The following is a 23,515-nucleotide window of genomic DNA, read 5'->3' as shown; positions in this document are numbered from 1 at the left end:
CATTTGGAGAGAACACCACCCAAAACGAAGGAACCTACTATTATTAGAGAAACATCAGTTAAACCAAGGAGAAAAGATATGAAGAAAGGACACAAATAAAACAAGCTAAGAATATACCTTTATTTCCTCAAATAATAGTAAAAAAATGGAAGATAATCAAAACACCGAAAAAGTAGAAGAGAACCATACCATACATAAGAATGATTATATCAAAGGAGAAGAGATTACTTCATCACCAATAATTGGTACAACAAGGGCAAGTGAAACAAGAAATATACATGATAATACATGTGGATGTAATTAATACTTCGTTTAGTTGTGCAATAAGAACAAAACCATAACAAAAGATAGTTTAACAAACATTAAAAGAAATATTATTATTAAATATAGAAAAAGGAAACTGCTGACTTGAACACTCATGAAAAAGGTTGCATGTGCATTGAACACTTAATATATTACAAAGAAAAACAAACAACTGTTGTGAGTAAATTATGAGGAAAATCCAAGTTGATAATGCAAAAAAAAAGAAAGCAACACTCGTCCGATTTAACATAATATTTTCAATAGCTATATTATACAATGGAATGCAAATGGTCTGTGTACCAGATTACATCTAGGAGAGATACAACGATATCAACAATAGGTAAATCTACCTTAGCATCTACATCTAGAGAGGAGGAAGGAAATCTAGGTACAACCAAACATGTACATAACAAAGTAGTTTATGACAAAGTACCTGTAAAAATTACTGACTTGCAAATATCAGGTTATGAAATACGAATAAAAAACGTAATTATGTAATTTATAATTTATACAACCAACCTAATAAAAATTACAACACTGATAAACTTAAGAATTATTTAACAGTGCCAAAGAACCTACATTAAAAGCAGGTGATTTTAATTCCCGCAACCCAATATGGGACTTTAAATGTGCAAACCCAAATAGAGTGGGAAATAAAATAGAAGATTTCGTGGATGCAGATGATATGTGCTGTATAAATGATGACAAAATCAGCATATATTAAAAAAACACATGGAACAGTTTCCTCTGTAGACTTAACTCTATGTGCAACAAGTGTTAGTAGACAGATTAAAATGGAATACAGTTGATGACTGTTACACCAGTGATCATTTCCCAATATTAATTTCCTTACAAAATAATCCTGCAAAACATGTCCCTTACTATAAAACTTATAAAGCAAACTGGGAGCGATATGAATTCCACACTAGTAGTATCCCACCATTTGAATATTTAAAAGATCATAATGAAACTAATAAATTTCTTGTTAAATTCATAAAAAATTCTGCTGATAAAGCAATACCAAAATCAAAACCTCATCCAACAAAACACAAAGTTCCATGGTGGTCTGATAAACTAACAGAATTAGTAAAACTAAAACACTCAACAAGGAGACAGTTAGATACTTTGAATAAAAAAAATCAGTAAAATGAATAAAACATTACCGATATTAGAAGGAACTTTACAAAAATGACTGTATTATAACTAGAAATTGGTACATTAAAACCTCTAGACAACAAAACATCTGCAAAATTTAAAAAGGAAGTAATTCAAGGAAGAATAAATTCATGGATGAAATATGTAATAATATTCCCACACAAAAAATATGGGAAAAATTCACGAAATAATGACACCCATGTTAAACCACCTAGACATGCCATATTAAAAGATGAAAAAAAAATACTTGATCCTAAAGAAATAAGTAATATAATAGGAGGAAACTTAGCAAATGTAAGTAGTGATAGAAATTTAGATGAACACTTCGGCAAAAAGAAAAATAATATAGAATTAATAACAATAAATTTTGAAACAATAGAAGATATATATTGTCAAGTATTTCTCCCAATGATAACTCAGTTAACAATGGCTCTTGCCTATTGTTCTGGGGAAGGATACACAATCAAAGGACAATGGCTTCAAACCAGCACAAACAGATGGTGGCTAAAAAAAACATGAGTACATCTTCTAAATTTTATTACAAAAATAAACTATAACAAAAAAAAAAATACCCAAGGTATTTAAAATTACGTTACTATGATAAATACATGCAAATTTACACCTTTACATTAATATGAACTATAGCTGGGTCTACATTCAAAAGTGAACTAAATGAGGAACAAAGGATGAATTTCTGGAACATGGCGGCTGAATCAAAGCACAAAAGTTACATTAAGTTTGCTACAATTCCACTGATACCGCTATTTAATCAAGCCTAGAATTTTGCCTATGGGGCTCACCAATGCTGTGCTACTTGGCAACACGTCACAATTCAACTCAATAGCTGAGATGGGGATTGATTAAATTGGATTACAATTACTATAATTACCTAAAGCCTTGTGGTTGATCTAGCAGGTGGCTGCCGAGGGAAGATACTGAACACATGTCTATCTATTTCTGCTGATCTCTAAACTTGACTAGATAGAAGGTTTTGTCAGCAAAATCCCTGCAGAAGATTTTGTCGACATCCTCCCAGCCAGAGGAATCTGACAGCCAGGTAAGAAAGGTTAAGCATGAGATCTGAGAGGAGACAAAGTTTGGGTCTGTCTTGCTACCCAGCTGCGACTGGCCTCACAGTTGTAGCTGTCTCGCAGCACAAACATGCTACTGGATACTATTGTGTGCCTTACAGTAACATAATACAGTACATAAAATCAATGAGAATGTGAGCAAATCGCATAATGGTGCTCCTCTCTCTTTTGGTAGCATGTAGAATAAACATTTTATCCTAGCCATAAGGGTCCCTGGACCTTCTCATAGTCCCATATTGTTCCTCCTCAAGGAATATGTTCTGGTACGATACTATAGTTTGCCCTCATGGAGCCCCTGACCAATTTTCTCTCGTTGGGTTAGAGCCTCTTCTCTCTTGGGTCTACCCTGAGTTCTGTCTACATTCACTATATTCTGTCTTTTGATACTATCTTCGCCTACTGCTCTGAATCATTATCAATTAGTTCGTGATTGTCAATATTCACTGCCATACTTTCACCGTCATGCACATTACTGTCATTACCACTTTCAACACTTACGAGTTCGGTATCATTATTCACTTCACATGACGTGGTATCACAGTTATGGCCTTCTTGTTTGTCATTTACTTCCAACATGATAATGTGTATGATCGGCACGAGACATTCTTCACTTTCACACAGGACTTTCGCAGAATGAACATCATCCTCTCCAGGGTAGAGTTGTACAGTTCTTCCAAGAGGCCAAAATTTACGATGGTGATCGATCTTCATCACTAAGGTGATGTCATCGCATCTAAGTGGAGTCGGCGTACCAGGGCTGAAATCATGACGTTGGCGTAGAGCCTGTAGGTATTCAGTGCTCCAACGTGACCAAAAAACACATAGAACATCAACTAGCTTGTTGTAATCAGCTCGAATCTTCTTTGTTGTGAAGGTGTCAGACATACTTTCATTCAGGGTTGTGGCAGGCATCAACTGGAAGGTCCTACCTCATAGGAGATGCAACAGCCTGAGAACCTCACGTTCGCGGGTATCACCACCATAAGTAAGAGGGTGGTTGTTGATGACACACCCTACCTCTTTAGCGAGTGTTCTTGCCTGTTCCTTGTTGGAGAACCCCGTAGGACGCCTTGACGAGGTGAGGGCTAGGGACCCTGGCCTTTAAACCCGGGTCCTGACAATCATCATCCTACATAGTTTTTTTTTTAAATTTTAGGCGTGGACATTTCCAAATTCCCAAGGGGTACAAAAAAATTTTACTGCTTAGGTGAGTCTGAAAGGGATCGTTTTTTGGAAGGGGTTCAACTATTCGAAGCTAATTGTGGGAGTTGTGGTGGTTGAGTCACCACCTGAGATAGTTTGGACCTAAGAGATGGTGATGGATTTTCCCACTGCTATCTTGAGGGCGGAACCATCTCTGGGGATCAGCCCATCGGAATCCAGGGGCTGGTTTTTGGAGGTGGGACTCCTGGCTTTTTAAGCCCACGAGTACTGTTGGAGTGGGGGAGTCAGTCCCCATTAGTGGGGCAGAACTCCCAGCAGGCGGATTGGTCATACCTGGGCCACTGCAAGCTCTCTGGTGCTATCCTGAAAGGGTAGGGTATGGGGTGGACTGTTGGGAGTCAACTCTCACTTGTGCCATTGGTGGAGAATGCAGAATACCTGACTGATCTACTTGTACTTTCTTGATATGACCAAGCAGTTTTGGGTGGGTGGATGAACCAGTTTGTGTGTGGTGGTCTGATGTGTGCATGCTTGGCAGCTTGGGGTCTCTTCATTGGGCTTTGGGAGTGTGTTGGGGTGGGGAAGCTGAGCAGTGGAGCTGCCCAGTTTGTCCTTTGATATGCTGTCGGGGTCTGTGCGGGGCTCTTGGGTGTCGGTGTGCACTTTTTGGACCTTTGCATGTGGACTGGTTTAAACTTATGGATTTGGCTTCTAGTTCTCCCTCCCTGGATCCGATGACTTAACTACACTGGCAAGACTTTTCTGGCATGAACATGGATACGGGCTTGGCTGTTGGACAGAACCAAACACTGAGACACCAGGGTGTTAATAAATCTGGTGGACCTTTGATTCAAATAATAGGGTCCTTTATTGCACTAATGTAAACTTATCATTAGATTACGAATGTTTATACAGTGTAGTGAAGCAATTCGGCAAAGTGGAAAGAATTAAATTAGTTCTAGAAAAAGATAAGACAAACATTTTGTGCTTTTATCAAATTTTCCTCTCCCTTGGAAGCTAGTGAGCCAACAGAGACTCCATGGCTCACATTCTAAATGACTCAGTTGTCAGCACAAAGTGTTTTCAGTGAAAAACTTGAATGATGAGCCATTTGACTTTGTTCCAAAGGCTGAAGAACATGGACCAGTCCCATGTACTGAGCTCTTCCTCCCCCTCTATGGCATGTTGCTATCTACAAGGAGGGAGGGAAAAATTTGATAAAAGCTGCTGACTGCATTGAGAGCAAGGTTGGTTCCATTCCCATAGGAAATTTGAAACAGTATGGAAAGAATCTTCTAATAAAAGCTGGAAATGAGACTCAAGCAGTTCTGTTAGCTAACTTTAAACCTCCTGAAAGTGGAAATATTGAATCTATTTCATCTCACAGATTCTTTAATACACTGAAAGGAGTAGTTTACTTCAAAAGATCTTGCATGTTTTTAAAGAGGAGGGAGATTCTCCATCGATGCCCTCCTTGTGTATCTCATGTAAAAAAACTGGGTGGTGATGCAGCTATTCTTTTAACCTTCTCTCCAGGAACCATCCCATCAATTACCTACCTGATACCATCATTGTTGGCCATGAGAGGATGCAGGTTAAAAAATATAAAAGAAGTCCTTTCCCAGTGTCGCAAATGCTTTGAATATGGCCACATTCAAAACTCTTTGCGATAACAATAAAAGATGTCCTGTGTGCTCTGCAGAGCACGATAATTTTGATGATTGCAAAATGAGCCCGATACTGTTTTCTTTGCAATGGGTGATCACACACCAAACTCTAGGCTTGTCCCAGATATAAATTTGAACAAGACGTGTTGGCAGTGGCAGATAATGAACATATTAGCATTAGTGAAGCAAAGCGCACACGTAATGGGGGCAAACAAAAGTGCCAACACTACGTATGCTTCTGTAATAAAACTTATGAAAACTTCCAACAATGTAAGGCCACCAATAACTGTGTCTGATGGAAGATATCACAAACCTGGTATTTCTCGAACCATAAATAATAATGAAAATCTCCAAACTGGTGAGAAACTTTCGTCAGCAAGTGCTTTGAAGTCCAGTAGCAAAAATGTACTTCCAAAAGTACAGAAAATTTATCTTCCACCACATCCACAGCTGCCGATTCATCTCCAAAAATAAGGGTGCAAAATCAGCCAATAATTCAGGAAAATATTCTGAAAATACTTCAAACCAAAATAAGCTAAAGGAACAATCCCAATTAGATAGAGCTAGTTCAGAGCCATCAATCGCCACAGCCACAAACAAAAATAATAATAAAACTAAAGTTGCAACTACCAAAAACACACAAGAAATAGTTCCCCAAATAATGATAATTTTATAATAAAAACTTCAAATGGGTTCAGTGTTTTGGAAGACATCTCTCTCCTCCTAGAAAACTATCTCAATGGTTCCAAAAGTAGTTTCAGAACAAAAACATCTGAGTTCAATTCAGTCTTGCCGCCCTAAGACAAAAATAGGATTAGTGGTGCACAGAACCTTTAATAATTCTGAACATCAGGTTCATAATAAAAATATGAAGATCAACCAAAGACCACTGAACACCAATTCAGATGAAAAGGATTAAGAAAACAATCTCTTATAAAGGAGAATTTCCCACTCCACCCTAGGAACAGTACTTCCCCTCAAGGAGTGGGAAGTAGCACATTTTTCCACCTTAGCATTCTTGCTCGATATTCTTCAGTGGAACTGTAAAGGTCTCAGAGCCCGTACAGAAGACCTTAAAGTTTTAATGCATGAAGTTAATCCAGGGATTATATGCCTACAGGAAACAATGTTAGGCAACTCTGTTTTATAATCCTGGACTAAATTATTCAATATTTAAATCATATCCCCAATTGGTGATCGTGCCCATGGAGGTGCTGCAATTATTATTAATAAATCTCTACAGCACTCCACAATACAATTAAATACAACACTACAAGCTATCGCTATTTCAGTCATTTTGGAAAGAGGATAACAATCTGCTCCATACCTTCACCAGACCTTGATTTTAACATTGGAGATATTCAGTCGTTAATTGACCAACTTCCAGCTCCTTTACTTTTGCTAGGTGATTTTAATGCCCACAATCCCCTTTGGGGAAGTCGGTTTAGATAGTAAAGCAGAAATTAATCGAAGACCTTATTGACAGGAATGATGTTACCCTGTATAATAATGGGTCAATGACTTTCCACAACATTCACGATAATCATTTCTCTGCACTGGACCTTAGTATTTCTTCAACTAATCTCCACCTTGATTTTAATTGGTCTGTTAATGAAGATTTAAATGGAAGTGATCACTACCCGATCCATTTGAAATATGCTCTGAATGCTCCATCTGAATTTTACCTAAGTGGAAGGTAGAGGACTAGACTGGGATAAATTTAGTAAGGTGTCAATCTAGATAGGGAGTTTGAGTCCTTTCATTTCTCATCTAGATTTTTATGATTACTTTATTGAATCTACTTTGAAGAGTGCTGAAAGCTCGATTCCAAAACAAAAAAGGCAAACCTCGTAGACCTGCAGTTCCCTGGTGGAATAAGACATGTGGTATTCTGAGAAAAGTGACTAGGAAATGCTACAGACGTTACAAAACTTCTCCCCTCAGTCTAAATTAATCTACAAACGTGTCTTTAGCCAAACCATTTTATAAGAAAGCCAAAAGAGAATCTTGGTTTTACTATATTAATGGAATAAACTCAAGACCCACTAAGAGTGGTGTGGCGCAAAATAAGGAAACTGAGTGGAAAATTTGTCTTAACGTCACCATTGCCCTCGTTAAAAAATAAACGACACTCTAATCACAGAGCCCACTGAAGTTGCCAATGAGCTAGGAAAACACTTTTCTAAAGTTTCCAGCCTAACAATTATTCTCAGAATTTCAAAGAATTAGGAATTCTGAAATGTGTCTGAAGTTTGATTCAGGAAAATCTGAACCATACAACTACAAATTTTCCCTAAGAGAACTTCAGACCTCTCCTCAAGTGAATCCACAGCTCCAGGTGAGGATACAATCATATATGAAATGCTGAAACACCTCCCAGATGATGCCAAAAATATTTACTGAAGATTATAAACAAAATATGACCTGGAATTTTACCCAAGGACTGGAAAATATCCATTTTGTCCCAGTTAAAAGCCTAATAAAGATGCTTCCCAAGCCACCAGCTATAGACCAATAGCTCTTACCAGCTGTGTATGTAAGCTGATGGAGAAAATGATAAATACTAGACTGGTTTGGCACCTGGAGACCAAAGGATTACTATCGCCATTTCAATTTGGTTTCAGAAAAAACTGCTCCACCCTTGATCCTTGCTGAGGCTGACCAACCAAATCCAGCAAGGATTCGCCAAAAAATGTCAGACCATTGGCATATTTTTTGACTTGGAGAAAGCATATGACACTACCTGGAGAATTGGCATCATGAAACAATTGCACAAGATGGGCATATGTGGAAGAATGGTCAGGTTTATATATTCCTTTTTATCAGACAGACTTTTTAAGGTAAGAGAGGGAAACTCCTTCTCCCAACCTTTTATGCAGGAGGAAGGAGTTCCCCAAGGGAAGCGTTTTAAGTGTAACACTTTTTCAGTGGCAATAAATAGCGTGATTGAAAAAATCTCGCCCCTGTTAAATGCTCGCTTTTTGTCGATGACCTTGCAATATACTGCACAGGATATGATTCCTTGTCAAAATGTAACCATTTGCAAATCTATTAATGCTATTACTAAGTGGGCTGATGAGAATGGTTTCAAATTCTCCTCTTCCAAAACAGTTTTAGTAAGATTCACCAGGTGCCGGCGTGTGGAAGAGGTTCCCACACTTAGTTTAAAGGGACCCATCCTTCCTTACGAGAGTGAAGTTAAATTTCTGGGGATGACTATTGACCATAAATTAACATGGGCTAGCCACATAAATGCCCTAAAGTTTAATGTTAAACAATCTATGAATATTTTAAAGGTTGTCTCTGGATTTAGTTGGGGGCTGATAAGAAATCCCTTCTGAGGCTATATGACTCTCTGTGTCGATCTAAGTTAGACTATGGCTGTCAGATTTATTCCTCAGCCTGTAAAAACCAAGCTAAAGGAACTGGATGTTGTACACAACATGGGGTTGAGAATATGCTCAGGGGCTTTTAGAACTTCGCCTGTTGAAAGCATTTATGTCGACACAGATCATTTACCCCTTGATCTAAGAAGGCAAGAGCTAGGGTTGCGATACATGGCTAGAATGAAAAGTGCTCCCAAAAAATCCCTCCTTTTCAAGCACTAAAGGAAACAGACTCTCAAACCCTTTCTGGTACAAGAGCTTCTAAACCATTCCAAATTCGACTGAATGAGGATGTTAGGAATAATCACCTTAAATCCCAGAAAGTCCTAGAAGTAGAATATCCTGTAAATCCTCCATGGCTTATCCCAGAAGCATCAATATGTAAGAAACTGTTTAACAAAAGGACTGCACTGTAGAAGAAGATTAGGGAAAATTCTTAGAGCACGATGTTACCCATACTAATTTTACAAAAATTTATACAGATGGATCTAAGTCAGATAGTGGTGTTGGTTGCGCTGTTATCCTTGGTGATACAGCGTATTCAGCAAAATTACCTGACTCTGCATCAATATTTACTGCCGAGATTAACAGCTGTAGTGTCTGCCTAGATTTAGTTTTTGTAGTGACTCTAATTTTGTCATATACTCAGACTCTAGAAGCACCTTAGAAGCTATTAAAAATTTAATAGCTTTCATCCATTAATTGAAAAAGTTCAGGAGTGGCTTTTTCGTATATATTGTCGACGTAAATCAGTCTCTTTCTGTTGGGTCCCTTCTCACGTGGGGATTCTTTAAACGAGATGGCAGACAGGGAAGCGAAAGCTGCTAGTATTTTATCAGAAACCTCTTTTTAAAAGTGCCTCATACAGATCTAAAACCCATTAGATCTTATGTTTTAAGTAAATGGCAAGAAAGGTGGACTTCTCCCCTTCTTGCCAATAATAGAAATATAGAAATATTAAACTATAATGTACTACCGTGGTCTTCGTCATTCCAGCTTGACAGACGAACAGAGGTTATTTTAAAAAGATTAAGGATTGGGCACACTCGTCTAACCCATCAGTTTATTTTAGAAGGAAGCAGCCCTCCAGAGTGTGCTTACTGTGACGAGACACTAACAGTGGAGCACATTCTGGTGGTCTGCCCCAGATATTTTAACCAAAGAGAGATATTTTCAGGGTAAATCCCTGTCTGATATTTTGGGAGATGAAGCAGATATTTCTGCTATCATCTCTTTTAAAGTGTATTAAAATTTTTAACGATATTTAATTTTATTTAATTTATTACATCACGTAAATTTTAATGACATTAATTTTTTTTTTTTTTTTTGTATATAGCACATCATTCATTAAACTTCATACCCTTATTTATTGGTCACATCACTTCATTTTATTTATTAATCATTTCCTTCATGAATTCATAACTTTAACATAATTTATTTTCTTTCCATTACGGCGCTGAATGGCCTTGTTGGCCCCAGTGCCTGGGCTTTGGCCCTAAATATCATACATCCATCCATCCTTGTTGGAGAAGGCTCTATCGAGTGAGACTGCCAGGGCAAGCTCGTCACCCCGATTAGCCTTTCAAACATTCTGCCCTTCCAAGGCGAATGTGGAGTTTCGAAATACCATCGTATCCCTCTTTTTCTCAAGTATAACTAAGTCACATCTTCATCCCAGAGATCGGCTAACAAGTTGCTTGCTGACTTGAAGGTGGTGTGGTTACCTGAATAGATATTTCCTGGGGCACTGTGGCAGGTGGCAAATCTACAGAGACACAGAAAATAATGTCAGCACTGTGGTTCGTCACAAGATCCAAGTAGATGGCACACGTGCTGAGACATGTAATTAGGAGGATGTAATAACTGTATTGATGCCACAGTGAAGATGAAGTCTGAGTATGTGTTTGAGATACAACATTACAAGTTTGCCCTTAAAGGGCAACAGGATCAAGTTGCTCATTGTACTACTAGCGTTTTGCAAACGATATCTAGAATATATTACATTATTGATTAAAACTAAATTTAATTGTCTTGTAAAATTAACTGTTCATGAGAAGCTTCTCCACCTTTCTCCAAATATCTACACAAAATGGGCCAATGATGGTGTTGTTATACATAAGCTGCTTGGTTAAAGAATTATCTCTAATTTTCAGAAATCTACAAATGTGTTTCATTATACTGTAAAAAGAGCTGTAGTTGGATGTACCCTCCCAAAAGTGAAGTAACAGAGCAAGAGGTGCTGGCTGAAGTTCCTTCTGCAGCTCTCATATTGCAGACATTGCTATTCATGAAGATGTATCGTCTCGGGAGTCATCAGTTGTGGCTACAGGACCTGGGTTATGTAACATGGCTGGGCCTCTTGCCCACAAGGATTGCTCGTGAAGTTGCTTAACATCTGCTCTGTGGGACAGCACATCTGCAGGATTCTGCTTGGTGGGAATATACTGCAATTCGAATCTACACTCTTGTAGAATAAAGGATACTTCCCATGCCCTGTTGGCTATGAATGTATTCTTGTTTTCAATTTTGCTACCCACCCATGCAATAGCTACTTTACTATCTCCCCAGATCTTTACTTTACTAAATTTAAAGGTTTGGTTTAGATATTTGGCTAATCTGGCCCCAACGATTAAAGCCATTAGCTCTAATCATGGGATTGTTAGCGTGTTTCTTACGAGGGGCAATTCTAAGTTTTGCTGCTAAAAGACTGGTCTCCCCATTGACGTCTCTAGCATAAGCTACTCCCCATAAGCTTTCTTGGAAGCAACACAAAAAAACATGCAATTCTGTATTCTCTGAAACTATTCCCCTTTTGAACTTTAATTGATCAATCTCCATACAATCAGCGATATTGCTCTCACTTCTCCTGCTCTCAGAAGTTAGCACATCATCCCGACCCACTTTCTCATTCCACAGAACTTGCAAAAAGGTTTTACTTTTGACAAAAATTGGGGATACAAGGCCTAAAGGGTCAAAGTTGACACAATTAAAGACAGGATCTTCCGTCTGGTGGGTACCCATTTCTGATTCCCCTTAAACGGTTTGAGTGACAAAGCATCGGATTCGTGGTTCTAAACATTCCAAGAATTGGAATTTCTGCTGACTCTTCAATATGAGCTTCAGAATCAAATTGTGAATTGTTACTAGCCCATCCCCTGAGCGGCATGTGAGAGTGTTCCAAAATCGCTCAACTGAATCGTATGTCTTAATAAAATTGTCGACATAAAAGTGCTTTATGAGTTCATCTCTACCCTCCCTCTGCAGATGAGTTTGTAAGACTTGCTGCAAGAGGTAGGGGCTTGAGGTTACACCAAATACAACTACTTTTGGATGGTTTTGCTGGCTACAGAAAATGAGCATATTTGGCGTCTTTGGGATCTAGGATAACACGGTGAAACGCCTTTGAAGTATCGGCAGTAACAGCATAAGGCTTGGACCTGAATCTTAATGATAAATTAAATAACACTTCTACCAAGTTAGGGCCAGCACATAGGCACTCATTAAGTGACAGCCCACCACTATGTTTTGAAGAAGCATTAAACACTACTCGGAGTGGCGTGGTTGTGCTTTCCTTAACTACCCCAAATTGAGGCATATAACTCTCGATGATTGGGGTTGGCACTTTTTGAATGAACCCATTATCCACGTAAGTTTGGATCACATCAGAATATTGCTAATGGTACATGGAATCACGACTGAAGCAAGCTTCTAACGGTTTCATGTGAGCAATTGCAAGCTTATAGTTGGTAGTTGGCCTCTCACAATCACAGAACGGCAGACTGACCTGGTAACGTTGTGAGGTTTGTTTAACGCTGCTCACAACATGTTGCATTGCGACGCTGTGTGCAACAGTGAATTGCTTATTGGGCTGAATGCCCAGTGTGTCTAATCACCCTAACTTATCAACATCATGCTCAGTCTCTTGAATTCTACACACACATAATGTTATTACAATAGACATATCAACGCCCTGTCTAGCCCATCCTGGCAGTCTCCCATTAGGGGATACACCATTAGGTGTTACAAATAAGCTGATGCCATCACACTTTTCTAATCCATACACAAAATAATTGAAATAATCAGCGCCAATCAAAATTTGTACATTTTCAAGTGTGTAACTTTCAACCTCCTGTTCAGCAAGTGAGTAAACTTTCTGCTGCAAATGCTCTCTTACATTCATCAACCTGACATTGTAAATGTGTGTGTTTACCTTACCATGAACTAACAACTGTAACCTCAGGATTCACTGGCCTATTCTCAGCCGGTATGCTACCAAGTTAAACTCCCCCTCCATCACGTCAGCTGCAAAGGGTGCAATATTAAATGCAATCTTTTTGAAGGTGGGAAGGTCAGCAGCCAAATGGCTACAAATAAAGCTCCTTTGGCTTCCGGTGTCAAAATATACTTGGGTCACACATTCCTTATTGTTATTACCACAAATCGTAGCTGAAGCAGTTGGCGATAAGGTAGGTGGCAAGTCCACGTTACTTGGAGAATTCAGTAGTCTAGCATTAACAGACAGCTTCTCGTCCGATTTGTTACACTGATTGTTTATGTTGAGGTTTCTCTTTGGGGTCTCTTTTTGCTGATTTGGGCCTGAGTGGTGGCTTTAGACACAATATTGGATCTAGGAACAGTGTTACTAGGTGAAACTATGTTAAGATTTTGATTAGATTTTACATTATTGAAACAAATGAGCGTATGGCGATACCCTTCACAAATTTTGCAGTTTTAATTGCCACGGCACTCATGACTATAAAGTCCTTTCATAAGACATTTGAAACATTGTTGATTTTGCATTAAGACCCTCTTACAGTCGTTTACACTGACCAAATTGCAACAATCATTCACGGAATGTCCTTTGTTGCAAAAGGGGCAAGATTTGATGGAGTTGGAAGATGGCGTCATAATCGCAACATCACTCAAAGTACGAATGTGGAAGTTTAGAGCATCATACAGTTCGGTTACTGAATAATCTGACTTATGCAAAAAGTTGATAACTTTAGGATAAACTCCCCGCGCAACAAGTTTCTTGTTTACTAAGTTAAGTAGGCCTACTATCTCTTCCCCACTTAACATGGGACTAAGTTTGTCAGTTTGCTCCAATACAATAGCAAGTTCGATTCGGAACTTTTTGAGGCTTTCATGCTCAAAGGTAGGGGTAGGCAAATCCCTGAAGCGATTAAATAACAGAACTAATGTCTTTTGTGAGTTACCATATAACTTGTCTAACAAACAGATTGTTCTCTGCGGTGATGCTCAACCACTTTATCAATCTAAGTTTCTCATCTTCTAGCATGCTAATTAGATGTGTGAACTTGGTGATCAGATTTAGCTCTGAACAGCCGTGCACGTAGACATCAAAAGCTGTCTGAATGTTGCATACTCGCTCATATTCCCTTTAAAGACAGGTAATTTAATCTCCCTTAATTTCCCTTGGGATGGTTGATAAGTCTGGAAAGCTGTGAGACTCTCGCCTGAAAGGTGCCTTTAGCAGCTCCAGCCTCACTGAGTGCATTGCACACGTCTTCATTAGGGACATCATCTAGTTTAACACCAAACTTAAAAATGTTGGTAAGTTCGTCATGATCTCGGTCAATCTTTTTAATGAGATCCCGATATGTCTCTACAGGTTGAGTCCGTAACAGTTCTTGGTTGAACTCTTTGACATGATGACCAAGGAGAGCAATAAGGCTGTTGCGTTAGCTGCCATCTTGACTACTTTAATAGTTACGCACTCGGGTGTTGCAAATCTCTGTGGTTATATTAAAATGATCACATGCAGATCACCAGCATTCAACGGGTTTGGGCTTGTCCACTGCTAGATCATTTCCCCTGATGTATAAGACAACGAAATCATATGTAGGCTATGTGTCCAGAATTCTGCATTACTGTAATGCTACCTGGAATGGTATAACCTAGCCACGTACGTCCTGGCTCGTTAACTGTGTACCCTATGTCGAAGGACCAAATGTCGATAATTTCTCCCAATGACGACACAGTTAATAATGGCTCTCGCCTGTTGTTCTGGGCGAGGATACACAATCAAAGGACAATGGCTTAGAACCAGCACAAATTGATGGTGGCTACACAAAACATGAGTACAATTTCTAAATTTTATTACAAAAATAAACTATAACACAAAAAACATGCCCAAGGTATTTAAAATTATGTTACTGTGAAAAATACATGCAAATTTACAATATCTTTACGTTAATACAAACTATAGCTGGGTTTACTTTCAAGAGCGAATGAACGAGGAACCAAGGATGAATTTCTGGAACACATGGCAGCTAAATTAAGGCACAAGGGTTACGTTAAGTTTGCTACAATTTTACTGATATTGCTATTTCATCAATCCTAGAATTTTGCCCATTGGGCTCACCAATGCTGTGCTACTTGGCAACATGTTACAATTCAGATCAATAGCTGAGATGGACATCGATTAAACTGGATTACAATTACTATAGTTACCTACAGTAAACCCTCATGGTCGATCTAGCAGGTTGCCGCCTGGGAAAGACTAAAAAAAATTTTTGGGGTTAGTGTTCGATACTCACTTGAACTGGAAAGCCCAAATAACATACATGAAATCAGAATGTTAAAGAGCGTAAAATATAATTAAGAAACTTTCCAACACTACTTGGGGAGCCGATATACATACTCTTACGGTACAGTACTGTATGAAGCAACAGTACTATTGTAAAGTCCCCGCTCAACGTGTTCTCTGGGGAGAACATCCTGTTTTCTGCGGTGCCTTTCAGCGACCTAAGGACGAGCGGAATATGTATTTATCATCACAATTATAAACTATGTATATAATGTCTTTCCAAGCAATCATTTATTATGTACAAGTAACAAGATATTTATTTCATACGTCAGACATTATTACTATGTTCTCTGTATAAACCTGTCCTGTTTTTAAGGAACTAGTTTGACCTCAGGTCACCTGTAAATCTTTGTACCAGCGGTCTCTGCGCACTACACAGACGTCCGCATCCCGCTTTATAAGCAGCTATTTTTTATCAATGAAGTTACGGGCTCCTCTAGGAGCATGAGCCCGTGCTGGCACAAGGCCAGCTAAATCTAAAACAACATCATCAATGAATTTAGGACCGGACGAGGAATATGGCTTTAGATAACCACGAGCTAGCATACTAGCTACCTGTGCCTACTACTCAATTCTTCTTTTTTCCATCTGTTGGCCTCTCCCACTAACCAACACTCACTGCTATCATACTTTTATCCTCATCTGATGGGTACCTTAGGGTTCAAAGAGGTTGCAACCTTGCCTGTTAAATCTTTTCTTTCAAAAATCACTCCCACCAAAATCACTTTCATGCATCATAATAAAGTTTGCATCCAACCTACCCATTTCACAGACTCATCATCGACATAGAGTTACGGGCTGCTCTAGGAGCAAGAGCCCGTGCTGGCACAAGGCCAGCTAAATCTAAAACAACAACAACTTGTCTCCCTGCTCATTATTTCGCACCCCTCTCACACTGTCTATCATTGATTATGGAAGTGAAATACTGTATATGGCTCAGCATCAGATGCAACGCTGAAAACGTTGGATCCAATTCACAACGAAGGCCTTAGAATATGTTCAGGAGCCTTTAGATCATCACCAACCTCATCTTTACAAGTTGAATGCAGTGAACTACCACTATCTCCCCACAGAGAATTAATAACAATGAAATGTGCCGTAAGAATTCAGACAAGCGATTTACCAACAAAAAATGATTTTAATTATGAGATGTATTTACAAACAATCATTCACACCTTTCCTAGTTAGAGCTAAAAGACCGTTTGAGTCACTGAATATAAATATACAGTTACCTTCAATAGTAAAACTACCTCCTCCTCTTTAAGATATTTATCAAAAAGTTACTATGGATCTAAATCACAATACAGAGTTAGATATACAGCATCATCACAAGACAAAACATATCGGTTCACTCTACCCGATAATGCCTCAGTATTCACAGCTGAGTTGTATGCAAGAACATCAGTTATAAAAATAATTCAAGAAACCTCATTCAATAATTTTGTGGTTTTAGCGACTTAAAGCGTTATAGAAGCCATTCGAAGTTACAAATCAAAAAATAACATTGCGTAACAAATGAAGCTATTACTTCATAAGCTGTATAATACTGGGAAAAATATACGATTATGTTGGATTCCTGCCCATAGGCCTATAGGGATGAAAGGAAACGAAGGGGCCAAAGAAGCAGCTGTATGACAAGATCACAATTTGTAAATATCCCTATTAATGATTATGTAGCACATAAAAATAGGTATTATAAATAAATGGCAAAATATGGAATGAAGAACCTGAAAGTAATAAATTAAAACAAATGAAGCCTAGTGTTGGAAAATGGAGTTCATCATGCCAAAGAGAGAGACATTCGCAAATAATTCTGATACATCTCCGAATAGGCCATACTTGTCTAGCACATGGACACCTAATGAATAACCCACACAACCCCGCTCCTGAATGCTGAGTGTAAAGTAATGATGACGATTAAACATGTACTTTGTGTATGACCAAAGTATAATCAGCAGCGACTATCAAGTTTTGGAAATAAATCTATCAGTGAAATTTTGTCAGAAACTTCAACATTTCCAATTAATCCAATTATAAAGTGTTTGAAAAAATGCAATTTAATTAACAAAATACAAACAAATGATTAATAAGTAAAAACAAATCCTTCTGGCCAGCCCTGTTAGAGCTGATAATCAGCTCAGTGATCAGGTAAATCTATTTTAATAATAATAATAATAATAATAATAATAATAATAATAATAATAATAATAATAATAATATGCCAGATGTTTAAATATGAAACAATGGCCTAGGTTATGCTGGAGCGTAAGCACTGATTAGTTGCAATTACACTTGGATTTAAGTTATGGTAAAATTTTACTTTAAACCATAATTGCATTTTGGACTTGAAAATGTTTTAATGTGTACTCTGAACGTTTCTGACGTTCGTTTCGTTAGCAAATAAGTAACTATAGAGATAATGGATTCCACCCTTACATTCTACAATTTGGGAGACCACAGTGGGAAAGCAGGATTATTGCGTAAGGAAAACCAAATAGAGTAAAATGCAAGGATCGATTTAACCTAAACCAACCTAAGGCACTGTGTCTTTGCCTGCTGGGGGGGTGGAGTGGCGACCCCCACCTAACCTAACCTAGGATGTCAGGTCCTTAACTAGGCTTAGACCCCTATTCTAACCTCATTGGGGGATCGGGTTCTTACATAGCTGGGTACTTCATTCTACCTGAACCCCCCAACTAACATAACCTAAGCCACCGTACATGACTATTAACAAGGTTGCTACCTAACCAACCACACCTAACCTAACCTAGGGCACAAGGTTTACCCTAGTGTATGATATTAAACTGAAAACATTTCATATGCTTACCTTAATCTGAATCAGAACTATCAGCAGGGTTGACATCTTCAGACTGGTCAGGGTCTTCCATATATGTTGGGAGGCTTAGCCAGTGGTTCAGAACAAGGCTGCGTTGTTCCCTATAATTTAAGGAAGAATTGTACTTGGGACACTACAAAGCACTGGGTAAAACATGTTCCTAAAGGAAAGCAAGAGCATCTATATGAGAAGGACAAAGTTCGCCATGGAGTTTAATACAACCAAAACAATTGACGGAGCAAGGACACAGCTGTACCAAAGGTGCCATGACTGCAGACTGAAGCCAGATTTTTCAAGGAATGCCTTATTACCAAAATCCTGCATGTTTCTAAAACTTATAACAAAACAACCAATTACATTTCAGCATTTTATCTCAGACCCACAGTGCTAAGAGAAGACATTCCTGATACAAAATCTGATCTTGAGCTCCGCTCCTGTGGAAGTGTTAACATAAACAAAGAGCCTGGAAAAAATCCAAATAGGTAACAACATTTGCCAGGACAAATTTGGTAACAGTAAATTTGGGAAAGATATGAGCATGTTTTGTACTAAGCATGTTAAGGAAACTTAGGATCACAACACAAAAACTCCACCCTAGAATAATAATTTAAAGGAAAATAATATCAAAGTTAATCCCGAGGTATAATGAATTTTATATTAAGTGATATTTTGCAGTTCAAAATGCATGAGTGTGTATATCAAGATTGGCGTAGCCAGCAATTTATTCTTAAGAGCCTTACGGATTTGCTCCCCGGGTTTCCTGGAAAAGGAAACTGAACTAATCTGTAAGCAGCTGTCATCTTTAAAGTACCCTGATCATATAAATGAGAAAAAGATCCATATAGCAAACATAATCTTCTACCAACCCCCTCAAAACAAGACTAGAGAGATGCCCAACAATAAAATCAAAATCCCACACCTGGACAGGATTAAGATGTTGACCCAGACACTTGGAACCTCTAATTCTTTTGCTTTTACCTACCCAAATACCTTGGCCAAATCCCTTATTAACGTCCAACAAAGGTCAGTCCCCAAAGACACAGGAGCGTACGAAATCCCTTGCCTTGACTGTGACCAATCCTACTTTGGTTTTACAGGTAAATCACTCCCCCGAAGATTAATACAACATAAACTGTGGTGAAAAATTTCGCATTTCACCACGTTGTTGGGCCCCTGGGCGCCAAAAACCACATTGTCTTTCCTGATTGCACATGGAGCTGGATGAACGTACCTTGGTCTCGTCTGGACGGCACTGGTGTACGACCGAATATGTCCAGTTGGTGGGAAAGTGGTAATTACGCATCATTGAATGCTAATTAACGGAGCACCTGTGAGGGTGAATCTAATTTTTTCTAAGCAACTTCATCAGTAATAAGTAAGAATGTGAAATTTGAGCCTTGTTGGATAAGGCATTCTAATACACAAATTGGCACAGCTGGAGCACCTTTCCTGCCCTCCTCGAACGACTATAAAAAGTGGCAGTCGGCTCAGATAGTTAGCTCTCCTATCCAGGACATCATAGAGATAACTTTCAAAAGTGTAATCACTGAGATGTTCCTTGTTATATCACCCGTCCTATGGTACAGCAAGGTAGGACAAGTAATTGGATTCTGTAAATGTGTCCACTGAGGTTTAATTGTAATTTATTTCAAACCGGTAGTAAATATTTAAAGTGAATTTCCTATCTATTTGAGTGTGGTAATTGATATTTTGAGTAACTTAATGAAGTCTTTGTGGGCTTCACAAGTGCTGTGTGATTCGTTTTGCTATTGTGATATTATTCGGCTGGGAGAATTCCATCGTGATCATGCATCCATTAGTGATGAGTACTTGTATGTAAATAATTGCATAAATAAAGTAGTTTATAAGTCAACATTTTAAAAACTGTCATCTCATTGAGCCTTCCCTAGATTGTATACGTTCTATCATCCTTTGCAATCCTATAGCTAATAACATCAGCAAGAAACAGTGTGTTGTGATCAGATTTCACATTTCTTGGTCCTTCGAACCCGATTGCAAGGACGAGAGCGAACTTCGCCGTTTGTGCTAGTGAGACTATGGTATTTAATGTGTTATGCTAAGTTCACACATTCACGTATCAAGTCACACATGCGCACGCACAGCCGAAATTTGTGAAACGTGCGCATAGCCTACACGAGAAAATAAGCCCTGCCCAACTGGATACGTGTCATGGGCCAATGTGCGTAAAGCATGCGTATTATAGTGCGCCGCAAATGTACTCACTGCGTAAGGGTGACGTGACGCTTACCGACAAGCGTAGCGCAGGCAGAAGTAGTGCATGGCAGAGCACGTAACACCGACGTATGTGTATCGTATGTGTTACGTTCTGTGTAACTGAGTTACATAAACTCACGTACTATGGGGGGTTAAACCCCAGCTATAAAAGGGTCGGCAGTGGCACATGTGTGGCTAGTCAATGCCGTAACACTAACACCACAGCATCAAGACATACGACCAACCTGCTGAAGCAACATGGACAACATAGCTGAAATGCGTCAACTTATAGCTATAGTAAGTAGGGATAGAAGAGAAATGTTGCCGTATGTCATTGAATATGTGCACATCATGTTATTGCTGGAGATTGCAGTGATTGCTGCAAAGCACACAGAGCAGAAAAAAAGGCAGCCAAGGAGGGTGTGGGCGTGGCCGTACCTGCAGAAAAGGATGGAGCAAGGTCATTATGACAACCTGATGGAGGAGTTGTCAACCCAAGCCCCAGACCTGTACAGAAATTTTACCTGGGTTGACAAGGACCTCTTCAATGAAATTGTTGAATGAGTCACACCTTACATTCAGAAGACAGTGACATTCTGGAGGAAAACCATTGAGCCAGGCCTACGTGTTGCTATCACCCTATGCTTCCTTGCTACAGGTGATTCATACAAGAGTCTGCAATACTCGTTCCGGGTAGCCCACAACACCATTAGTCACATCGTACCAGAGACCTGCAGGGCCATTGTTACTGCCTTCGGGGATGAGAAACTGCAGGTGCCACAAACACCTGAAGCGTGACAGGAGGCTGCACGGGGTTTTGAGGAACGGTGGAACTTTCCGCCCATAATTGGAGCTATAGATGGCAAACACATAAGGCTCTGTAACCCTCCCAAAGGCGGTACGCATTACTTGAACTACAAGAAGTTATACTCCATGGTATTGCTTGCAGTTGCTGATGCTTCATACAAGTTCCTATATGTCAACGTGGGTGCCATTGGGTCAGAGTCAGATGGTGGTGTATTTGCCCAGACCCAACTGGCAGAAATTCTGTTGCAAGAGGAAGCAAATCTTCCCCAACCTGATGCCCTGCCAGGTCAACCTAATGGATCTCCTGTGGCCTACTTCCTAGTTGGTGATGATGCGTTCCCCCTGAGGAACTACCTTATGAAGACCTACCCCAAAAGAGGACTAAGCAAGGAGGAACAGATTTACAACTACAGGTTAAGTAGGGCATGCAGGACAGTGGAGAACGCCTTTGGGATTCTGGTAAACAGATTCCGAGTACTCCACACTGCAATATGCCTGAAGCCTGACCATATAGAGCCATTAGTGATGTCCACATGTGTTCTGCACAATATGATAATAAGAAGAAATGCACGCAGACAAGAAGATCACGAGTACCCCGTCACACATGCTGTCATACCTGGTAGCTGGAGGAGTGACCCATCCTTAGGAGCAGCCCTTCCAACTGTGACCGGCAACACTGCAACGAGGGATGCAAAGGAACAGCGTAACATGCTAATGGAATATTTTTCATTGGCTGAAGGCTCCGTGCACTGGCAGGAGAACATGATTTAGTTACTTTCCTGCATACCTGCTTGTTGTAATTACTTAAATGTCTGTTCTTGCATTTATTTTGGACTTATTTAAAATCAATAATGTATTAATTCAGGATTATTTTGCCCTCTGTATTTGTGTACTTCTGTTTGTTTTAGTTGATTTAATAAAAGATATTGTTCAAATCCATGATATATTATTCTCATCAATACTTAGTAATTGGGAAGAGGATAGAGCGGGACATGACATTGCAAATGTATATTTAATCAATATGAAACATACATATAAATAAAAGAAAGATGTAGTTATTTTGCCCTTTTTAATAATTTCTTAACATGGATTCTATTCTGATATGATAATTCTATCATTCTATGTTCTTGAAAGTACCTGCTCTTAGCATTTACGTTGTTGATATTCTGAAATGAAAATTCTATCTTTTTGAAACTACCTTCTCTCCGATATTTGTGACATTTTATATGACTTGCTAATATTTTGTCTGTTGTCATTTTGCTTCTGTGCACATATGTTACATAAAGTATTTTGAACTTATTTCAAAGTCAGTAATGTATACTGAAATGTTAGTGTATTCAGGTTCAGTTTGCCTTCTTTATTTGTGTACTTGTATTTTAGCTACTTCATTGAATACATGATATTTTTCACATCCATGATACATTATTCTCATCAATACTTAGTACTTTTGAACAGAGGATAGAGCTAGACATGATATTGCAAAATATATTTATTTAATATAAAAAAACAGACATACACATAAATAGAAGCACAAGGAAAAACAACAGTATATAAAAAATGTTAATTTTGTAAATTATTGAGGAATGTCGTGTCAAGTGACAGGTTGCTGAGGTCATTTGGGATTGATGTAACCAACTGTGCTTGTAGGAGCGCCAGCTGCTGTGCAGTGAGTGAAGCCGGGCCCAACCGATGCTGCGATGCCGACAGGCTGGCAGGAACTGCAGGTGTCTGACATTCCGCTGTCACTGCCAGGGTGTGGGACATCATGCCCCTCGACAGCACCATGGCGCTCTCTTTGGAGGCACGGATATACCTCTGGATGGCACCGAGCACTTTCATTTTCATTGTCAGACTCAACTGATCTGACACCTGCGCGCAGTCGTCCTCGACCTCTCCGAAAAACTTCTGCCAGTAGAGGACGCGGGGGTTATGAGGATCTGGCTGCATGTTGGACAGCATATCTTCCCGGAGGGCCTGTGCCCTCGTGAAGGCGGCGTCGAAGAGCTCAGAAACTTGGTTTTTCTGAGCCTTGGTGCTTGCTGACTCAGCAAGCGGAGAGGGCGAGGGCGTCGGTGTCGGGACAGGAGAAGAAACAGGAGCAGCAGGCAGGTCCAGAGCCTGGGCAGGGAGGGCGGCAGCAGCATGAGCAGCCTGTAAAAATAGGAGGAACATATATGAGAAAATGGTATAAATGTACATTGAATGCATGGAAACTATATAATAACGTTATATTCAGTAATAATTATGCATGGAAACACATT

The 23,515-nt window shown here is 39.2% G+C and overlaps 1 protein-coding gene across 2 annotated transcripts in view; it reads right to left on the bottom strand.

The window, feature by feature from the left end:
• Window positions 1-10,083: 10,083 nt before the first annotated feature.
• The window catches only part of LOC136841025 (uncharacterized), a 317,702-nt gene continuing 304,270 nt past the window's right edge, over window positions 10,084-23,515 (bottom strand). Inside the window, exons 6-7 of one of the 2 annotated variants that reach the window (XM_067108080.1) lie at window positions 18,204-18,313; window positions 10,084-15,534 (exon numbers count right to left, since the gene is read on the bottom strand). In XM_067108080.1, coding sequence (XP_066964181.1) covers window positions 18,251-18,313 — 63 coding nt within the window. In that variant the 3' untranslated portion in view covers window positions 10,084-15,534; window positions 18,204-18,250. The remainder of the gene's footprint in view (window positions 15,535-18,203; window positions 18,314-23,515) is intronic. The other variant, XM_067108079.1, reaches the window with a different exon arrangement.

This window comes from Macrobrachium rosenbergii, chromosome 8, assembly GCF_040412425.1.
Source record: "Macrobrachium rosenbergii isolate ZJJX-2024 chromosome 8, ASM4041242v1, whole genome shotgun sequence".
NCBI lineage: Eukaryota > Metazoa > Arthropoda > Malacostraca > Decapoda > Palaemonidae > Macrobrachium > Macrobrachium rosenbergii.
The sequence above is the reverse complement of the archived record's forward strand: the minus strand, read 5'-3'. Positions and strand labels throughout refer to the sequence as shown.